This window comes from Pleurodeles waltl, chromosome 5, assembly GCF_031143425.1.
Source record: "Pleurodeles waltl isolate 20211129_DDA chromosome 5, aPleWal1.hap1.20221129, whole genome shotgun sequence".
NCBI classification, from domain to species: Eukaryota; Metazoa; Chordata; class Amphibia; order Caudata; family Salamandridae; genus Pleurodeles; species Pleurodeles waltl.
Genome location: NC_090444.1, coordinates 53,309,968 through 53,332,214, shown reverse-complemented (window position 1 = coordinate 53,332,214; position 22,247 = coordinate 53,309,968). Strand labels below are relative to the sequence as shown.

The following is a 22,247-nucleotide window of genomic DNA, read 5'->3' as shown; positions in this document are numbered from 1 at the left end:
TGTTATACGTAACTGACACACATATATATATATATAACTTTTGCTGCCATAGATTTCAGATTCCATTATTGATGTAATTTGTGAGGTCATAAGAAGCGCATCACAGAGGTGCAAGTCTTACTTATGTCAGTTACGTATATCTGGTGTATTTTATAGTTTTTTTGTTTATAAATGGTAGTGTTTTTTCACTGCATTTCTATGTTTTTTTAAATGTTAAGTTAAAATCTAACTACCTTTGTCATGTATGACCCATCTCTACCTTTTGGCCTGGGCCAGGTCTAGCACCCAACCCTCCACACAGATGGCCAACAACAGTGTAAGACTATGCATGGCAGAGGTTGGCCATAGAGCCTGGTCTGTGGGCAGGCCCTGCACCCAACCACATGTGGCAGCCAACCCCTTGCCATGCATTGCTTTTGGTTGTGGGTGGTGATGGAGTGGCTACAGGTCAAGGCTGAAACGGCGTCAACATGTACTGATGTTTATGAATAATACTGAGGGCAGTTTTTATTTGTTATGTTACTCCAATCGCACTTGAAACTCACAAACCCTCCGACTTTCGAAAAGTAATGCACTCTAGTCACATCACAGCAGCATAAATATGCCAAAATGCATTTTCATACGGCCCTTGTCATTTCAAAGATGGTACTCAAAAATACCAACCTGTTGCCTTTTAGACCTGAACAAGTTTTTATAACTCAGTGCATGGAGTTACATAGTTGGGGTCATATTTATAATCCCCTAGCGCCACCATGTGCCACATTAGCGTAATTTCTGTTTACACTAATGTGGCCCAACAAGGTCAAAATCCTAGCTCCTTGTATACAATGTGGTGCAATGCATGCATTGCGCCAATTTGTAACTCTTTGTGCTCCATTATGCCTGTGCCAGGCATAATGTATGCAAAGGGGTCCTTCCCCTGTTAGGATGGGGTGGAAAAATGGCCTAAGAATCAAAGAGATTTCCTTGCATTATTTTGTACGGCACTTTTAACGCCTGCTCAAAGCAGGCGGTAAAAGGGGGCTTCTATTATTTATAATGGTCCCCTATGTACTCTGCAGGTGTAGGGCCAATATTTTGGCACTACTCCTGCAGAGTACATCAATAGCGTCATGAAAAATTACGCTATTGCCCCCTACTCTGCGCAGTGGTGCAACGTATTTTAAATATGGTGCACACATGGTAGCGTTAGGGGGGCGCTAAGGAGCAGCACCACTTTCCATAAATGTGCCCCTAGATGCGCTGGAACATTCACAGGCATCAATAAGTTACACACTCATGCAGTGACTCAATGCACTGCTATCTGCATTGGCCTCAGTCTCCATAAAAAAGCCAACCACCCTGCTGCAACCCATGTTTATGTTTGTGGATGTGGGCAGGTACTCAGCAAAGATTTAAAAATTAGCAAATAAGTGAATCAGAGAACTCAAACTGCCAAAAGAGTATTTCCCTCTATATTACCCTTCAGTAATCCTTGTATTGATCCGCTTATAGCGACAGGGGAGTTTACATCCATGTGTACCCAGGGGCTCTAAAAAAACTTGGGAAATGGGTACGCAACTGATATATTTTCCTTACCCCTTGTATCATGACTCTGTACCATTAGGAGTTCACATTCGTCATTGTGTTAAGTGTGCTGTTCTGTGCCCACTATGACACTAAGGGGTACATTGTGCTACCTTAGCACCGCAATAACATCATTGCCTTTCCCCCGCGCCATATATTACAAAGTAGAGAAATGCACGCATTGCGCCACTTTGTAACCCCTTGCGCCACATTATGCCTGCGCCAGATATAATGTATGCAAGGGGGTGTTTATGTGCAGGAAGGCCCAAAAAAATGGTGCAGGGAAATTGACATCATTTCACTGCACCATTTTTTCCATCATTTTTAAAGCCTGCTCAAGGCACGCATTCAAATGACCCACCCATGGGTCTGCCTTTGCTTTGCTGCACTATTGTCGCTATTGACGCTAGTACAGGAAAGCGCCGCTACAGTGTCAAGAATTGTGACGATGTTGTGCTAACGACCGCCAGGGTGCGCCGCATTCTAAATATGGCACAACCATGGTGTCGTTAGGTGGGGCAAGGGTGAAGCAAGAAGAGTGGCACATCAGGACTGATGCACCCCTTTCTTGTAAATATCCACCTTCGCATGCACACATGTGCATGCAATTTGGTGACACGGTACACATTTTAAAGCACAAAACAATATTGCAGGTTTTTAATATGTGCTGTTTATTTGTTGTAATGTTTAGCTTTCAGGTAAAATGCATAAAACAACGTAACCCCTCAAAATGGGGGATTATGTCATATATATATAAGTAAACAATTGCATTTAAGTTACTTACAGAGGGCACCATTTCTGCCCTTTGGGTTGTCCCCCATAGTAGATGAGATGTTTGTGATTATGGTCCTGATGAATTGCCATTGACCCTCTAGGAAACATTTTGGCTACATACTGAACACTGGGACAGTCCACATCGCAGATGTTAGACTTCTTTTTACCTTAACAAGGACATCCACCCGGAATAACATTGATTTGGGTGTTAATTTTATTTATTGGCACCACCCTGATCTGCACTCACAGCACAAAAGAAGGATTGTTTTAAGACTGAACACCATCAGACAAACAGACAGGAAAAGATCTCTGTAGAAGATCCCCCTGGCGGCTGTGTTGATTATTGGAGCTCCCCTCCGACAAAGAGGATACACATGTGACCAGGAGTAGTCTGGGGATCCATAGACCCCACAATGTTGATGACCTGATACTGAAGCATACAGCTTTGGTGTGTGAGGTACTGTGCATCCTATAAAGGCTACTCCTGTGAAACTGAAGGGACCTTTTTACCATAGTTTGGCTAATCTGACTTCTTTACAGAACAGCCCTCCTTGTTTGCTAAGCACAGTATTGACTGGGAAGACATGTGCTGGACCAAAATTCTCTCTTATTTCCCTCCAAGATATTTTGTTCTTTTTATTGCAGGGGCACTTGCCAGTTTAGGAGGTTGCACGGCTCAGTGATGATTCTTCTTCAAAGGTCAATATGGCTCTATCTGTTGGGCATCACATGATCGATGTCTATTCAACTCTACTGCTGACTGAGTGGAATGGCCCTGCGTTGCTGGCTGGATTGGGGCTGGATTGAGGCTGTCACTTTTTTGCTCAGCAGTTTCTCTCATCTGAGGTGAGTTCTGCCGGTAGTTGCATGTTTCTGAGAAGGAATCACTGCTTTATGAGTGGGGTAGATTGCCATGTGATTCATTCTGTAATATAGGATTGGGCACTGTCGCTTAATTTGGCAGTTTCTTCCTTCTCCCTGCCTTGCTTAGTACCACTCTTTGCTGTGGTTCAAATCTTTTCATTGCTGTAGAAGGATCCTACACCAGATGCAAGTCGTGTAGTTAAATAAAGAAACATTTGTGATTCCTTCTAACAAGAGCCCCACATACAATGCAGGGCTTCTACTGATAACTGTTTTGGAATGGTAAAGAGTACATTTTAAGAGTGAGCAATACAGCATGTACGATGTCCATGCGATCTCTAAAATGGGGCTATAATGAGGCATACACTTAGTACATTTCTTAGAACTTTTGTAAATTTAAGGGTAGATTATGGACCACTGGTATTCAGCTTGGAGTTTCCAAAGAGATCTCTATGGTGTGAACATCACATTATCTAACAAGCTGTAATAGGATCAGAGCAGTGAATCTGTGCCCTGTTCATAGACAGATTTGTACTAGTACTGTACCTGTCACAGGGTCTCTGCACCCAAAGCCACAGCCATGCTGGCAGCACTTTTTGACCCCAAAACAGTTGCTGTCACTGTTGCATGTTCTGGGCAGAGGACTGATCGTGCAGGTATATTTAACTGTAGGGCACACACCAGACTTCTCTGTTAATAAAACAACATTTGCAGAGATAGTTCATGACTTTATGATGCAAAGTAATCAACTGTGGATTTCACATGCGAACTACACAATGCCGTCACCCACAGATTTTCAGTAGGAAAAGCATCCTATAAGTCTCAGAATTGCTTAGAAAATGAGAAAGACTTATCAGTGTTATGCCCTGGTTGAAATTACTAACATCGTAACTCAAGATATGTGTACATCACAGCAGACATTCATCACAGTCCCAGTTAGACACACCCCTGTCGTATGGAAGATAGTAGAGTAACACATTGTATGTATGGAATTCCTTATCTTTTAACACTGTTTTGTGCTATTACTTTTTTGCTGGCAGTGTAATGAATACGTGTGAGGTGTGATGTGCCCATTATGCACTTGGCATGCATACATGTGAGTGAGATTGTTTTTCATTATTTTTATCTTTCAACTCACATGCATAAGAAGGTGTGACCTCTAAAATAGGGAATTATGTTACATACATAAGTAAACAATCCTACTTAAGTAAGTTATGGTGGGATCCACTTATGCACTTCTGGGTCCCCCTCATAGTAGATTAGGTATGATATATATATCTTGACGTTCCATTAATAGACACATCTAGTGAAAGGATGAGTCTGGCCTAATTCTGCTATTTCTCACAGAATCGTATGGAGGGAATGAAGGATTGATGAATATATTATGACTTTCACATACACCCCTGGTGACCCCTAAATGACGTTAAGGCTTGATACCCCCGCCAGACAATTTCCTGAGTGCAGTGTTGTTGCTTTCAGAATCTCCAAAGACCCGGAAGTGACACCAAATAGGACTGCAAACAACAGCGTATGAATTCACTTGTAACATAACTTTCTGCCTTTGTTTACTTTAATAGTTAGCCAGGGATCATTAGCACATGTAAAAAGGCTTTCTATTTGTGTGTGCTGTTTGATGTGTGTCTAGATAAGGGTGAAAAATACCGGCATTAGGTGATTTAGGTGAGAACCGGCTAGGTGGCAACCCTACCTGCGAGCTATGTTCTGATACCACACCATTGCCCCGATTCACAAAGGTAAACTTAGACCAAAAGTCTAAGGGACATTTAGCAGCTCCTAGCACCATTCTAATGCCACATTAGCATAATTCTTTTTTAAATAATGTGGCATTAGAAGGCCAAAAACGCTGCGCCATATTTACAAAATGGCACAATGCATGCATTGCACCACTTTGCAACCTTTTGCACAATACTATGCCTGCACCAGGCATGATGTATGCAAAGGGGCATTCCCCTGTTAGCGGAGGCAAAAGAATTCTGCAAAGAAAGTCAAGAGATGTTTACGTGTCATTGTTTTTGACACGTTTAATGCCCGCTCAGAACAGGTGTTAAAGGGAGGCTTCCATTAGTTACTCACTGAAGAAAACACAGTGACAGGTCAGGTGTATTTCAGTGATTAGAGTCCTTTAAAATGCCTGAAATTCCCCAGTTTTGCATGCAATGTGGGCAATGCACATTGTAACATGTGCCACACCCAGTGTACCCGTTTGCTGAGGGAGCTTGATTAAAAGCTCCCTCAGCAAACGGGTACAACAAGGAATATGGTGTGAGGTATGGCGTGTCTGCAGTGCTTAGCATAAATAGCAAATTTCAGTGGTTTCATGGTTTTGTATTCACTGAAACATGAGCAACCTTTAACTGGGTGTTTTTCTGTGAATTGCTAGTTTTTTTAAAGTTTATTTTTTATGTATTTCATTCACCTGCCATCAACCCTTCATCACTGCGTTTTGATGAGCACACTACGAGTTGCCCAGAAGGTTTGATCTTTGGCCTGGCCTGCAGCAACTGCCCGGGTCAGAAAATCAAAATTTTACATTAGTGCACCTAGGCCCAGATTTAGGAAAAGTGGTGCTTCATTAAATGAAGGGCCACTTATCTTGTGCCAATTGCGCCCCCCTAATGCCACCATGTGTGCGCCATATTAATGATACAGCGCACGTTAGGATCAATAGCATCATCATTTCTGATTGGCACTAATCCTCTAAAGTTCATAGAGGCCCATTATAAAACAATTGTGTGCCTCAATTTAATGCCTGCACTGAGCAGTCATTAAAATTACGAGAAAAATGGCGCAGTGGAATCCCACTTTTCTGGGCCTCCTAATGGAGGAACACCCCCCCCTTGCATTCATTATGCCTGACAGAGAGTTTTTGCCAATCTACCCCCGCATACCACAAACAATGATGCTAATGTGACACTAGGTGGCGCTAGGCCCTTCCTAAATTTGGGCATTAGTTTTTCCTGAATGTGTCCTCGTTTTTCTTGTTAGGGTCGAGCCTGCATTGCATGCGCTTGCTCATGCGTTTCGCTTGTGAGACGATTTAGGAGTTCGAAAAGGGCTTGGAGCCCCGTCCATGTCACATCAGTGTCTTTCATTGGTTCGTGGGCTTGCCTGTTAAAATCTGCTTGCTTTCATTAGTGGAAGGGACGCATACGTCATGCCTTTTCTGGTGGCTAGCCCTTCTAGAGCGCAGTGACCAAGTACTGAAAACATGCGAGGCTCGCTGTTTCCCGTCAGGTTTATGGACTACTTTTTATCTTTTTTTCGCAGCGCGATCTCTCTTGGCAGGAGTCGAGCACTTTATATAACATCGACCCTGTTACATAGTTAATTACACTTTTGATGGTTACGTAGATAATTGCACTTTTGCCGATAGGTTTCACTACGAGTGAACTGTAAGCAACTTGATTGAGCGTTTTTTTTCCATTTAATGCGGCAAGAAAAATCCGGTTAGGAGTTAACAACTGCTAATGACTCTCACTCAGAGGAATGCAAGACCCTGTTGCATTGCAAATGCTTGTTTCAGAGAGCCCTGAGCACCCACCTGGAGTTTAGTGTGGAACGTCTCACAGTGCCCTCCCATTTCTGTAGAAATTAATTTTCCTCAGCTTCGTTTTTGTTGTTTTTTTTTTTACAAAATTGTGATTATCAAACTTTCAGGGAAAAACTATACCCTTTACCAGGCAATCTAGTTGACAGAAATCATTTTTCCAAATTGTGACTTCAAATGGCTAATATATACAAAACAATTTCAAACCATTTCACTGGTATATTTTTTAAATGTCAATCTCTCAAAAACTACTGAAAGGATTTACAGGAGCATGCTTTCCCAGAAAATGTCCAGTTTCAAAGTGTGAATAGGTTCAGTTGTTGTAACTGAGAGCAAAATGTATAATGGGATCTAAAATGGGAAAGCTCATTTTTTGACTCCCTATCACTTTAACCTTTTTAATGTGCACAGGTTTGCATGAAGTGTAACAACCTGGACCTCACCTCGCTGCAGTAGGCAAAGGCCAAATTTGGCGCACGCTCATCTAAAAAGGCCACATTTATGGGCAAATAAAAAAAGATTTTTTCTGTGGAAAGTGTAGTGTGAATCATAACTACACAGTAGTGACTGTCACTGTGTAATAATGGAAGCTAATATGGAATAGAAGGTTTTTGTTCTTTATACTCGAGAATTTTGAATTGTGTTTTTAATTCATACTCAAGTGCACTCATATATATACTCCTTAAATTGTGCAAAGCAAGAAAAAGATGAGAACAGCAGGAGAAAGAAATCATATTATGTGAGGCCAATAGAATTATAAAGTTATGTTATGCCATGCCATTTATCTTATGTAATGGTATGTAATGCTATGTCATGTCATGCTATCTTATGTAATGTTGTATTATGCTATGTCATGCCATGTTATTCTATTTAATGTAATTTTATGCTATGGTATATCATGTCATTTTATCTTATCTTATGTAATGTTATGTTATGCTATGTCATGTCGTGTTATGCTATCTCATGTAGTATTCTGTAATGTTGGTCTTCTAAATCCCAACAACTCACTCAAAGGTTTTTGGGTGCTGTATGTGGAAAGGAAGCAGTAGAGCTTAGTAACTGACTCCAGACCCCCAAGATGGTAGATTGTTTGAAGATACTTTACCTCTCACAGCAGACACACATATTGTCCCGCAGAGGTTGCAGCACTTGTCAGTCTTCGCACAGTCTGTGTCACTGTGGCACTCTGGGGGAGGCAGGGGCAGATTGCACGCAGCTAGTAATTTGGGGCAGGTCCCCGGATGTGGTGCATCTGTAAAACACCAACAGGATTGAACTAAAAACACAGCCATCCTGAGCTAACAGCACAACTGCCACAGGCTGTTCACAGATCCTCTCACTGAATTATCCTTATAGATTGCTTGACTCCTTTGGAAATAAGGAGAAAAAGCTTCCAATATCTTCAGAGAAACTGCACACAGTTGAACTACCATCTCTTGTAGGTTACATTAACGTGCCTCATATAGAACCCCTTTCCTCCCTCTCATATCATCCTCCTCCCTCTTCTACTGCTCCTATTTGTCTTCCCCCGCACTATTTTCTCTGTGACTCCTCAGTCTACAGCTCTTCTCTAGCACTCCTCATTTTACTTCTGTCCTACGTACACTCATCTCCATTCTGCTGATAGCTCTACTGATCTCCACTCTACCCTATTCTTTCTATTGCTGTTCTCTCTAATGTGCCTTAGCCCATATGTTCAAACACATTTTCCAATTGACACAGAATGGGAAAAACCCTTTGCTACATCTGGCCCTTAATCTCTTATTTCTTGCCACTCTTTTTTCTATCACTCCTCACCCCTTCACTTCAACGTACCACTCCTGAGTCCACTGGACCTCTCTATACCACTCTTTTCTAGTGCTCCTCGCTTTCCAGAAGTTTTTCTACAGCTCTTTTCTCCATCTCTCCTTCTTTCACCATGTTTCCTAGCATCAATCTTCTCTGTACAGTTCATCAGCCCACTGTTATTCTCTCTACTGTTCTTTCCTCTTCCGTTCTTTCTTCTACTCCTTGCTCTCTTATTCTTCTTTCAACTGCTCCTCTTTCACATGCTTCACTCTACGTCTCTTTTCTATACCACTCCTGACTCCACTGCTCTTCTCAATACTACTCCTGACTCTACTGCTCTTCCCTATACCACTCCTGATTCCACTTCTCATATTTATACCACTCCTGACTCTACTGCTCCTCTCTTTACCACTCCTGACTCCACTGCTCTGCTCTATACTACTCCTGACTATACTGCTCTTCTCTATCCCACTCCTGACTCTACTGCTCTTCTCTATACTACTCCTGACTCTATTGCTCTGCTCCACACAACTCCTGGCTCTACTGCTTTTCTCTATAACACTCCTGCCTCCCATACTGTTCTCTACTTTTCTTTTCTATACCACTAGCACCAACGCAGGCACCCTAGTACCATGATGCAAGTGTGTCTGCCTTGTTGGCAGGGCTGTTTTATGTAGGAAGAGGCACCTGCACAGAAACAATCCATGGAGGTTTTTTTCCAGAATGCAGCACACGCAGTAGGAGAAAGAAACATGGAGAAATACATGTATTTCTCCTCGAACCTCCTCCCTTGAGGAGGTGTATGATTTTGATGCCTTCTCAAGTTTACACATCTTTGTAAAACTCAGAATGTCCCAAAACCCATGGATTTTGCATGGGAAAACCCACCACAATGCCCATGGAGCTCCCCCCTATCGTGGTGTATGGAAACACAGTGACTTGTGCTGCATTGCCTTACACCTTATCTACGAGGTTATGAAAAGCTGTGCATGGCTTTGTAGATAAGGGTCTGCACTCTGCAGTGCCAGAGCACCCCAAAGGTGACTCACTGTTGCCGCATGGAGCTTGTAAATATGCCCCTATATTTATAATATGTCATAACAGAACTTTATGTACAGGGTCTAGGCCATTTGGGATTGGGGGGTATCCAGACACTCTCGAAATAGGTTCAGAGTTTACATTTCAAAAATTGAGTTGATAATCTACCTAAATGAGAGCTGTGATGTAAGCTAGTGATAATATTATCCCAAAATATGAATTTTAATTGTGTTTTGGAAGACAATGTTAGGAAGGAAGGGTCAGTTCAGAAAGTCCAAAGCCACGGTTTGAGCCAACATTCAATATACCTTAACCAGGGAAAAGTGGTGTTCTCATCTAGTTCCAAAAGTTCTCTCATACCCTTCTGATATGGCGCAAGCTCCTATACTGTCCAAATTCTCACCCCGAAGAGAAGAGGCCTTAACACTGCTACATGCTCTTTTCTCCTGAGTGCAACATCATAGAACATGGGGACAAGGGGTGTGCTTTTGGGACACATATTCTCACTCTTGATCAGCCTTTTCACATTTGAATGTCCCCCAAATTTTGGCACCATATAGGGCCACTACTTGTGCTTTTAAGTTATAGAGGTCAATAGCGGGAAGACTGGTCTGGGCAATGTTGCCTGATGATTTTTGAAGATTGCCATAGCTCTATGCAGAAGTACTGCCCTTTGTTTTGAATGTGCGAAGTACAGGATAATTTACTATCAAGCATAATAGAAAGACACTAAAGTTTTGGTACACGTTCAAGCATCTTCTGCTACAGAAATAAATCCCCTCTGAATGACTTGTGGGGTCTGATCCCCCTAAATTTGGTCTTAGTAGCATTAATCTCCAGTCCCTTGTTTTCACAATATGTGTTAAAATTATCCAATAATTGCTGCAATCTTCCAATCCTCCCTAACCTGCAGGGCCCCATTATTCCAATACAAGAAGTTACACAGCACTCCGTTTCTCAATCCTCACCCACTGCCTTTCTGTTATTCCTGCACAGGGCCAGGATTAAGCTCTGTCTATACCCCTAATCCTGATCTGAAGTGCCACAATAATGCTGTATCAGGGTTCACATACACCTAATGAACCTCCTGCTGTTCTGCGGTGCCTCCTGCTGTTCCACACTCTGACTTCTGTTTGAGGATGTAGTGGAACAAATTAAATCTATTCTTAGATGCCATCTTTATTTGGAAGGGTCTGTTTCACTTAGCTCACTCCTTTCTTTCCTTAACTCCCTTTACTCTCAATATTTTCTTTCTTCCTCACTTTTCTCTTTCCAGCTCTTAAAATCCACATATTAACAGTTTTGCTCTTTCTTTTCAACTGTTTATTTGTACTCCTCTCCTTTTTTTTATTTCCTTCTTCCTCTTGCTACTTCCCCATTCAAACTTATAAAAACTTTTATATTTCTTTCCTTGTTTCATTCCTCTCTTTTTTCATCAGGTGTTCATTCTTTCACTCTATTTTCTCTTCCCTTCATTCTTTCTTTGTCTTCTTTATTTGCTCTTTCCTTTCACTCAGTAAACGTCCTTTCACTTTTTTTTTAGATCTTTCTTCCTTCCTCTGCTGTTTTTCTTATCTTTATCTGTCAATTCATGTTTTACTATAAATCCCTCTTTTTCCTATCTGTATGTGGAAGCCACAAGTTACTAGTCGGGACCCTAAGTGTTAAAGTTGTTTTCCAATTCTGTGTCTGTGGGAAATGTGTTAGTACATACATGCCCTGGTTCTTTTATTGCATGTTTCTCTCACCATCTCTCTTTTTTCTCTGATGTTAATTTTTTTTTCACACTTCTTTTGTTATTTCTTTCCTCTTTATCTTTCATTCAGTAGCTTCCTTCCTTTTTTACCTTTGTATCATGTTTGCTCTATTCTCTTAGTTTTGTTTTCATTTTCTGTTTCTTTATTTAGTGTTTTTATCTCCTAACAGTGAAATACTGCCAAATTAGGTTTTCAATGTTGCAAGGCCTATCTCTCTCATAGGTTAACATTGGGACTGCTTTTAAATAACTTTTAAGTGCAGTTTCCCTTTGGTGGCAGATCGAGATCTATAGTGTGGGGTCTCTAAACTCACAATTTAAAAATAGATCTTTTGGAAAAGTTGTTTTTTTAGATTGTCAGTTTGAAAATGCCACTTTTAGAAAGTGGGCATTTTCTTGCTTGAATCATTCTGTGACTCTGCCTGCTTGTGTATTCCCTCACTGGGTCAGACTGACAGTAGGCTGTTTGTGAATCTACACTAGACAGTCACAGAAAGAGAGCTAGGGTGTAGCCTGCATATTCTGATGGGCCATCTGGGCTAGGGTAGAAGGAGGAGTGGTCACTTACACCTGAAAGGGCTGTGCCTGCCTTCACACAATGCAGTCTCCAATCCCCTGGGGTGAGTCTGGGCAAGGCAGGATCTTGTGAACAACAGAGACGTTCCTTTTAAGTTTGCCTACTTCAAAGGCAGAAAGGGGTATAAGTATTGGACCCAAAACCCCAGATTTTTAGATTGCTTCTGGATACAAGAGGAACCTCTCCAAAGGAGACAAGCTCAAGAGCTAGAGGAGGTGTATTGCCCATTTGCCTGTGACTGTGCTTTGCTGCGTTGGTCTGCAGTTGCTGCTTCTGCCTAAAAGAGGACAAAGGCTGGACTTTGTGGTATATTCCTGCTAGTGAAGTGTCTCCAAGGGCTTGGACTGAGTTTGCCTCTTGTTTTGAAGTCTCAGAGCCATCAAAGATTTCCTCTGCCAGCACCTGGACTCTCTGCTGAAACTCTTACACTGCCAAGTGGTGCCCTCCCCAGTCCCTGGTCCCTTGAAAGGTGAAGCTGGTGGAACCCACGTGGGAATCCACGCACAGGAGCCGTGCAGGGAAAATATCGACACACCACCTGCAACCCGACTTTAAAAATGATGCGCCATCTGCATCGCAGCTGAAAATGGATGTACCACCTGCATTGTGGTTGAGAAATCGATGCATCACCTGCATTGCAGCTGAAGAAATGACACAATATCCACTTGCGGCTGCTGAAAATGGCGCAAACCCCACGCAGCACAGTTTTTCATCACCGTGCAGCTGGATTTTGCACGCATCATCGCAAGGCATCAAAATCAATGTGAACCTGCACGGATCGGAGGTACTGCATCCAGAAATTGACACATCGCTCTCTTGTGGGAGAGAAAACCAGTGCATTGCCTACCCGACCATAGAAGAAACGATGCACGGCCTCACTTGAGAATATGGAATTGACATATTTCTAACTTTTCTGCAGCACGTTCGCCCGTGCAGCTTTATTTTTGACGCAAACCAGGTACTTTATCTAACAGCAATGTATCCATTGTTTTTTATGGACTAAGATTCTACATTTTAATAATTCATAACTTCACTTGTGTATGTTGGATTTTTGTAATTTTGGTCTTGTTTGATTTAGATAAATATTGCCTATTTTTCTCAATGGTGTGGTGTCCATTTTGGTAGTGTTTTCACTGTATTGCTGTGTGTTTTGGTACAAATACTTTACACTTTGCCTTTGAGATAAGCCTGAATGCGTGTGCCATGCTACCAAAGGGGTGAGCAACAGTTACCTTAAGTGTGTACCTCCAATGCCCTGACTAGAGTGAGGGTCCCTGATTAGACAGAGTGCAAACTGACTGCCAACCAGAGACCCCATTTCTAACAATTCCCCTCCCAAGAACTCTGCCACACTCTATCAGACTATTTGCACAGCAAGATAGCCAACATCTACAACAACATCTAGCCCCAACTCACCGATATTAACTTCAGCAACCTCAACCCAACCACTCACACCAACCAAGTAATTACCACATGAAACCAGATCACCACGTACAACACTGTAGCCATCATGTCCACCATCCACTCTGGAGCACACACCAATCCCAGTCCCCATCACTTATTCAACCTAGGAACTAAGGAATTCTGTACAGAACTCATCAACATCCTCAATGCCGCCATTACAATGGTAGCCTTCGCTAACAAATGGAAGCATGCAGAGGTAAAACCGCTTCTCAAGAAAATCTCTGAAGATCCCAGTGAACTGAAAAATTACTGCGCCACCTCACTGCTCCTATACACCACAAAAGTCCTCAAGAAGGCCATCAACCACCAGCTCACAGAACACCTGGAGAAAAACAACTTCCTTGAGGCCTACCAATCCAGCTTCTGCACCAACCACAGCACAGAAACTGCCCATATCACAGCCACAGGTGACATCAGATCTCTCCTTGACCACAGAGCAGCCCTGACCCTCCTCATCTTATCAAAGGCATTCAATACTGTATTCCACAACACCCTCCTCAATAGACCGAACAGCATTGGTGTGCAGGAAAATGCCCTCAAATGGGTTGCCTCATTCTTCACAGGATGACTGCAGAGAATCCACCTACCACCCTTCCCCTCCAAACGTAAGAGCATCATCTGCAGCGTACCCCAAGCATCAACACCTACATGGCTCCCCTCACTAACATGTCAGATCCCTAAAATTCAACATCATATCCTATTCAGGCAACAGACAACTCATCCTCTTACTCAGCAAAGACCACCACCAGAAGTAATTTCTGCAATGCCATAACCAGTTTCGCCAAATGGATGAGAACTAGCTTACATAGCTCTGATATGCATTTTCCTATGCACCTTGAACTTTCAAAGATAGCACTTTAATATACCAAACTATTGCATTTAAGACTTAAATAATTAATTTTACTTGTCTAATGGAGTTACATACTAAATTTGCTGGCACGTTCCCAGGTATCATTATGTTATACACTGACACAGTGACGCAACGCACTGCTATATGGATCAGCCTCAGTTTCCATGAAAAAGCAAACCACCCTGCTGCAACCCATGTTTGAGTTTGTGGATGTAGGTAGGTATTCAGCAAAGATTACAAATTGGCAAATAAGTGAATCAGAGCACTCAAAGTGCCACATGGGTATTTCCCTCTACATTATATCTCAGTAATATTTTTATTGATCCTCCTAATAGCTACAGAGGATTCTTTTATCCATGTATACCCAGGGGACCTGAACAACCTGGGGAATGCATGAACATCTGATATATTTTCCTTACTACTCGTATCATGATTTTGTTCCATTAGCGAGTCCCATCTGTCACTGTGTGAAGTGGCCTGTGCTGTGCCAGCTATGACACTTAGGCCCCCTTGCGGATGGCGGTTGGACCTACGCCAATGCAGTGGTTCGAGTGCCATATTTTAACTCTGGCAGTCGTGCCATGATGTGACCACCAGCACTTCCAGGATCAGAGATCTCGGAGGTCTGGTAGTTGCGGCGGTCATAATCTGCCAGGGAAAGCCCTGCAAGCACAATTATGACCTTGTTCTCTGCCAGCCATTTAATGGCGGTAGCTCTGCCATAAAACGGCAGGCCGAGAACGGGTGCAGGGAGGAAATGGCACCATTTACGTAGGTCAAAATATTGGTTGCAAGGTCACAGTTTTCCACACTAACATGCAGGGAGGCACCTCAGGCGTCATGGATTTCTTCTGACAGTGTGGGGAACTGGTGTATGCACAGTTACCACACAACTGGGGTGGGATCTGATGCACAGTAACTTTGCATGCTCCAGTTTTGTTGATCCCTGGAATAAACATATCTGCTTTACATAAACACCCCATGAGCCTTCAAACGCCTTTGCTACATCTCAACAGAAGAACAAGAACTGCAGAATATTATGGTACAATTACCTGGAACGAAGTTGCCCAAGAATAGAGGCTGTTCAACGATGCTGAACTTTTCTTTGGGAGCATCCTGCCATTTGTCCAAGCTAAAGCAACAGCTCGTTGAATCCAAATCACAAGGTGGTAGCTCCTCAAACTCATCAACACCACCAATGATGGCTTCAGCCATAGAAGAGGAAATGTGTACCCTAAGAATGATTATGCTGCAACACCGTTACGTACTGGACCTTATGACAGTCATGCAAGGTGGAGTGCAGCAAGATAAGATCTGCATGCTGCACATTCATCCCAGCAACTGATAGAGAAAATCGAACTTCATCAGAAGCAATACAGACACTGCATCATTTTGATACTAAAATGATAGAGGAAGGAGGTGCACCAGATAGTGGTTCAGTGGTTGGTTTGCACCACTACCATCATGGATGTCGGGACTGTTGGGGACTTTGTTACCAATTACTGTGAGCTTGTTACTGATAGGTTGTATGATACAAGTAATTTTAGCATGCATTTGGAGAATAACCGCTAAGGTGGCAGGGGCGTTTTCAGTTAGAATTCCAACACAGGTAGTAGGTTAGTAGGACAACATGTATGACCTGCTGCCAAGGGCAGGTCTGAATGAAGTAGATGAAATATCAAATAGAGAGGGGAATGTTGTATGGTATATAAACAAGTAACATGATGTAAAAAATACGAAACACAAAAATATCACACAACATCAGGACTAAGCCAAAACCACATAGCTGTTTAAAGTTAAGAGAAGGTTTAGGCCCAACTCCCTCACTTACCGGAATAAGGTGAAAAGTTCTCTTAAGAATGGAGTCAAATAGGAAACTTGAAAGGGTTTTATTTAAAGGCCAACTAATGCCTAATTGATCTAAAAGCATTTACAACATCAGCACACAACTCACCCGGCACACACTCCATGCCTTCAAACAGATTGTGGCCTAATTAGACAATAAGGGCCAGATGTAGCAAAGAAACATTTTGTGACTTGCAAATAGCGAGTCATAGCGACTCGCTATTTGCAACTCGCAAAATGTTGTGCAGTACGGTGTCTCAGACACCGACTGCGACTCGCTATGGGGTCGCAATGACCCACCTCATTAATATTCATGAGGTGGGTCGCAAATTGCGGCCCCATAGCGAGTCTAGGCACTCGCAAACATGGAGGCCTGCTGTCGTCAGCAGACCTCCATGTTCTTGACTGCTTTAAATAAAGCAGTTTTTTTTTTAAGTGTAGCCCGTTTTCCTTAAAGGAAAACAAACTGCACTTAAAAAAAAAACGAAACCTTTAGTTTCGGTATTTTTTCAGGGCAGGGAGTGGTCCCTTGGACCACTCCCTGCCCTGAAAAAATATTTGTGGGTCCATTCACAAAGTGGAAGGGGTCCCATGGGGACCCCTTCCAATTTGCGAGTGGGTTACCATCCACTTCAAGTGGATGGTAACTGCGACTCTATTTGCGGCCGCATATGCGGTCACAAATGGAATTGCATTCCACTCCGAATCGCAAATAGGAAGGGAACACCCCTTCCTATTTGCGATTCTGAAATGCATATTGCGAGTCGGTCCCGACTCGCATTATGCATTTCTGAATAGCAAAGAGGCTTTTGCGCCTCGCAAACGGCGATTTTCGCCGTTTGCGAGGCGCAAACCCTTTGCTACATCTGGCCCTAAGTCCATAATTGAAGAAGCTTAGAAAACATTGGTGCTTGATTAAACAATGGATGCAGGTAAGAAACTAAAGGGCATATTTATGGTCCCCTGGTGCCATCTTGCACCACACTAGCACCATTGTTTTTTACATTAATGAGGCCCAACAGGGCTGAAATCCCTGTGCCATATTTACTGAGTAGCGCAATGCATGCATAGTGCCACTCTGTAACCCTTTGTGCTACATTATACCTGCGCCAGGCATACTGTATGCAAAGTGGGCGTTCCCCTGTTAGGGGGGGCTGGAAAATTGGTGCAAGGTGGTCAGAGCAGGCATTAAAAGGGGGCTTCCATTATTTAGAATGGGACCCTATGTACTCTGCAAGAGTAGCGCCAACATTTTGGAGCTGCTCCTGCAGAGTACATGAATAGCGTCAAGAAAAATGACACTATAGCCCCCTACCCTGCGCCATGGTGCACCGTATTATAAATATGACGCACACATGGTGGCGGTAGGGGGGTACTAAGGGGCGCAGGGAAAGTGGCGCTGCACTCGGTGCAGCACCACTTTCCTTAAATCTGCCCCTAAGGAACATATTTATAGATGGTTAGCGTCACCTTAGCACTTATTTTGGCACTAAAATGGTGCTAACCTAACTCTATATTTTTATTTCGATTCTATGCCCATCAAGAGTCAAAAGTTTGGAGTTAGCACTAAGTTTAGGATGCGCAAACCCATCTTTCGTCACTGAGATGCAAGGTAGGCGTTCCCATTCTAAACATGATGCTAGCCCCCCCCCCAGAGCCATATTTACCTCCTGGCGCAGAAACTACATGCGGGTGGGAAGAGGACCTATATAATGGCACTAAGCCCGCTAGGCAGGAGTTATTTTTTGGCTGCTTGTGCATCAGTACCTGTCGCTCGGCTGATTAGCAGCAAAAGTTTTCCCGCTAACCAGCCTACCATCATTTCCGACCCACTAGCGCCATTCCCCCTAAAGCCACCCCGACTAGCGTCTTTTTTTTTTTGCTAGCCATTCCTTAGTGCCACTGTGCGTCATTCCATAAATATGACACACGAATGGCTTTAAGGAATGGTGTTAGCAAGCGTTGCGAAAAATGACACACAACTGCATTAGCACAGTTGTGCGCTATTCTTCATTTATATGGGCCTACATTCTGAGCACACGGAGCCCTCAGGCACACACTGCTGCCAGCACACAATCTAAGGAGCGCACATCTACTATGAAACACCCAGGCGTTCTTAGACAAAAAACATGCCCTGTCAAAAAGCATTGTTAAATGCTTAATGAAATGTCTAATGGTTTAGTTCAGGAATTCAGGTTATAGAATCACATGTCTTTAAGTGTTTTCCCACACCAGATGCAAGACTACCACATCAATTAAGAAACAATTTTGATTCCATCTAACAAGAGCCCCACATATGAAGCAGGGCTTCTACTGATAACTATTTTGGAATGGTAACGAGTACATTTGAATAATGAGCAATACTCCATATGGAATGTCGAAGAGCTTCCCAAAACTTGCAATGAGGCTATAATTAGGCATACACTTGGTAAATTTGTAAATTGAAAGTTAGATTATGGACCGCTGGGATTCAGCTTGCAGTTTCCAAGGAGAGCTCTATGGTGTGCACATCAACACATCACACTATCTAACAAGCTGTAATAGGATCAGAGCAGTGAATCTGTGCCCTGTTCATAGACAGGCTTGCATTAGTACTGTACCTGTCACAGGGTCTGTACATCCAAAGCCACAGCCATGCTGGCAGCACTTCTGGACCCCAACACAGTCAGTATCATGGTGGCATGTTCTGGGCAGAGGACTCATCATGCAGGTAAATTTTACTGTAGGGCACACACCAGACTTCTCTATCAATAAAACAACATTTGCAGAAATATTACATGACTTTATGATGCAAAATAATCACCAGGGGAAAAATATCAACAACTGTGAATTTCACACGAGAACTGCGTGATGCCCTCACCCATGGATTTTCAGTAGGAAGAGCATCCTATAAGTCTCAGAATTTCTTAGAAAAGAAGAAGGACTCATCAGTGTGAAGCCCTGGTTGAAATTATAAAGATAGTAACTAAAGATATGTGTCCATCACATCAGCCACCATTCATCACAGTCTCAGTTAGACACACCCCTGCTGTATGGAAGATAGTATAGTAAAGTATTGTATGGATAGAATGCTTTATCTTTCAACACTGTTTTGTGTTATCACGTTTGTTGACGATGTAATGAATATAGGTGACTCAACATTACATTTGCCACATGGCGCCTGATTTAGGTCTTTGGGTGTGATAATGGTTGTGAGAGTGTCTGCGTTGGTATAACAGTGAGTGTGAGAGTGGGTGTGAGAATGCCTATCTGGGTCTGAGAGTGTCTGTGTTGGTGTGACAGTGGGTGTGAGAGTGTCTGTCCGGGTGCGACTGTGGGTGTGAGAGTGTAACAATCTGGCTTGGTGTGTGGTGGGTACCTAAGGTATTTACACTTATACCAGGTATCCCCTATTAGTGAAATGTAGGCAGTGTCTAGAAGCCAGGTTTGCTAGAGGTAGCTGTGGGTGATCAGTCAAGGCTTATCTGGGAGACATGCAAAGCTCATGCAATACCACTGTAATCACACATCACTTACACACATGAAAGAATAAACTCAGTGTTACAAAAAGTAAAGTACTTTATTATGGTAACACAACACCAAAATTACTATAGAGACAATACTCACTTGGGGTGAAGTAATACACAAGTTATATAGACTAGTTATCAGAAATAGGCATTAGAACATTTAGAAAACAGTCAAAATAATATAAAACACAATAGAGAATAGGGGACCTCGGGGAGCACAAACCATACTCTAAAAAGATGGAATGCAAGAGTGTCACCCCCACCCAGGTAAGTGGAGTGTGTAGAGGGTTGATAGGGGTACCAGGAACACACAAAGGTAAGTACCACAACACCCCCAAGCAACCAGGAGAGCAGAAGTAAATTACTAGAATTTCCCCAGAACACCAACTTAGAAGAAAAGAAGAGAATTGCAAAACCCAGAGATGACTGCAAGAAACCAACGGTGGATTCCTGAGGAGGAAGACCTGTGGAAAGAGGGGACTGAGTAGAGAATACACAGCAGAGTCCAATGGGGGCAGGAGCCCCTACCCACCAAGCTGAAGATAGCAGGAGTTGGTCGACGGTGAGGGAAAAAAGACAGCAATGCAGCCCTTGAGTTGGAGATAGAGTTGAGTTCTTGGAGGATGCAGGTGATGTCCCAGGTCGGAAGGAAGATTGCAGTCAGGTTTGCTTGTCTGGATTCCACCAACAAGCCTTGGCACAGGCAAGACTCGCGGTTGGTGGAAAGTGGAGCTGAAGGGGACCAGCAAGGTCCAGGAGGACTAAACCTGGGAGGTGGAGTCAGAGGGGGCCTCAGCATCGCAGACAGCCCAGAGAAGCACAGGCAACATGCACGGACGTCCCACAGGATGGGAACACAGAAGATGCAAATGGAGCCCATGCAGCACTACAAAAAGAACTCCCACGATGCAGGAGAGCCACTCAGGTTGCTGTGCATCACAGGAAGGAGTGCTAGTAGCTAGAGCTACGGGAAGACTGAAGACTCCTTGGAAGAAGTGTCAACAAGCCTTGACAACTGCAAAGGATGCAGTGCACAGGGGTACTGTCCTTCGTGGGAAGGCAAGGGCTTACCGCCACCCAAGTTGGACAGCTGGTACCCGCTTCTGACCACTTTCTTTGTTGCAGGATCCACGCAGCTCAGCAGCAGAGGGGATTCAAGCAGCCAGTTGTTGTTGCTGTTGATGCCTGCAGATGTTGGGGAGTGACTCCTTCACTTCAAGGGAGATTCCTTCTTCTTTCCTGTGCAGACTGAAGACGGGCTGTCCGCAAAGGATGCACAACCGGGGAAATGTTGCAAAAGCTGGAAGGGGCCAGGCAAAATCCTTATCTTTGTTGCAGATTGTCAGGTCCTAGAGAGTCCAGGAGCAGTTTCTTTGGTCAGAGGTAGAAGGAAGTGATGCATAGGGATCTTGCTGGAATATTGCACGCCGAATCTGAGGAATCACCCAAAAGAGAGACCTGAAAGGGGGATTGGTCACCTAGCTGGGGGACCACCTATCAGGAGGGGGCTCTGATGTCACCTGCCTGGCCTGGCCACTCAGATGCTCCCAGAGTTCCCTGTCAACCTTGGATTCAAGATGGCAAAACCCAGGAACCCTCTGGAGGAGCTCTGGGTACCAACCCTGGGGTGGTGATGGACAGGGGAGTGGTCACTCCCCTTTCCATTGTCCTGTTTTGTGCATGAGCAGGGACTGTAGGTTCCTGAACTGGTGTAGGCTGGTTTATTCATGAAGGGCACCAAATGTGCCCTTCAAAGCATACCCGTGGCTTGGGGAAGCTACCCCTCCCAAGCCATTTAGCACCTATTTCCTAAGGGATTGGGTGTAACACCCCTCTCCCAAAGGAAATCCTTTGCTCTGCCTTCCTGGCCTTGATCTGGTCAAGCAACAGGAGGGCAGAAACCTGTCTGAGGGGTGGCAGAAGCTGAGGCTGCCTGGAAAACCTCAGAAGGATGTGGAAGCAATGCTGGGGGTCCTCTAAGAAGCCCCCAGAGTGCATGTAATCATGCAACCAATACTTGCGAAAATATTGGGGGATGATTCCAACATGTTTGATACAAAACATGCCTAGATCCAGAGTTACCATTGTGTAGCTGGACATAGGTAGTGACCTATGTCCAGTACACACGTAAAGTGGCGTTCCTGCACTCACAAAGTCCAGGAAAGTGGGTCTGAAGTTTGTGAGGGCACCTCTGCTAGTGCAGGGGTGCCCTCACAAACAGGTACATGCATCCTTTTCCCCGAGCTGAGAGGGCCTACCATAGGGGTGACTTATAGTGACCTGGTGCATTGATCTATAGTGAAAATGGGTGCATGCACCCGGTTCACGCAGACTGCAATGGCAGGCTGCAGAACCCTTTGCATGGGCTCCCTATATGTGATAGAAAAATTGCTGCAGCCTATAGGGATCCCCTGAAACTCCAATGCCCTGGGTACCTAGGTACCATAAACTAAAGGCTTCCATGGAAGGCCAGTATGCCAATTGTGGGATGAAATACAGAGTTTTGGGAGTGAGAGCATAATCACTGGGCCCCTGGTTAGCAGGATCCCAGTGAACACAATTAAACAAGCTGGCATCAGGCAGAAAAGAGGGTAACAATGCCAAGAAATAGGGTACTTTCCTACAGAGAGTGCCTATCTGGGTGTGAGAGT

The 22,247-nt window shown here is 43.7% G+C and overlaps 1 protein-coding gene across 1 annotated transcript in view; it reads right to left on the bottom strand.

The window, feature by feature from the left end:
- LOC138295328 (uncharacterized) overlaps positions 1 to 22,247 on the bottom strand; it is a 298,639-nt gene that overhangs the window by 197,573 nt on the left and 78,819 nt on the right. The window contains exons 4-5 of the mRNA XM_069233552.1: positions 18,691 to 18,834; positions 7,878 to 8,024 (exon numbers count right to left, since the gene is read on the bottom strand). Coding sequence (XP_069089653.1) covers positions 7,878 to 8,024; positions 18,691 to 18,834 — 291 coding nt within the window. The remainder of the gene's footprint in view (positions 1 to 7,877; positions 8,025 to 18,690; positions 18,835 to 22,247) is intronic.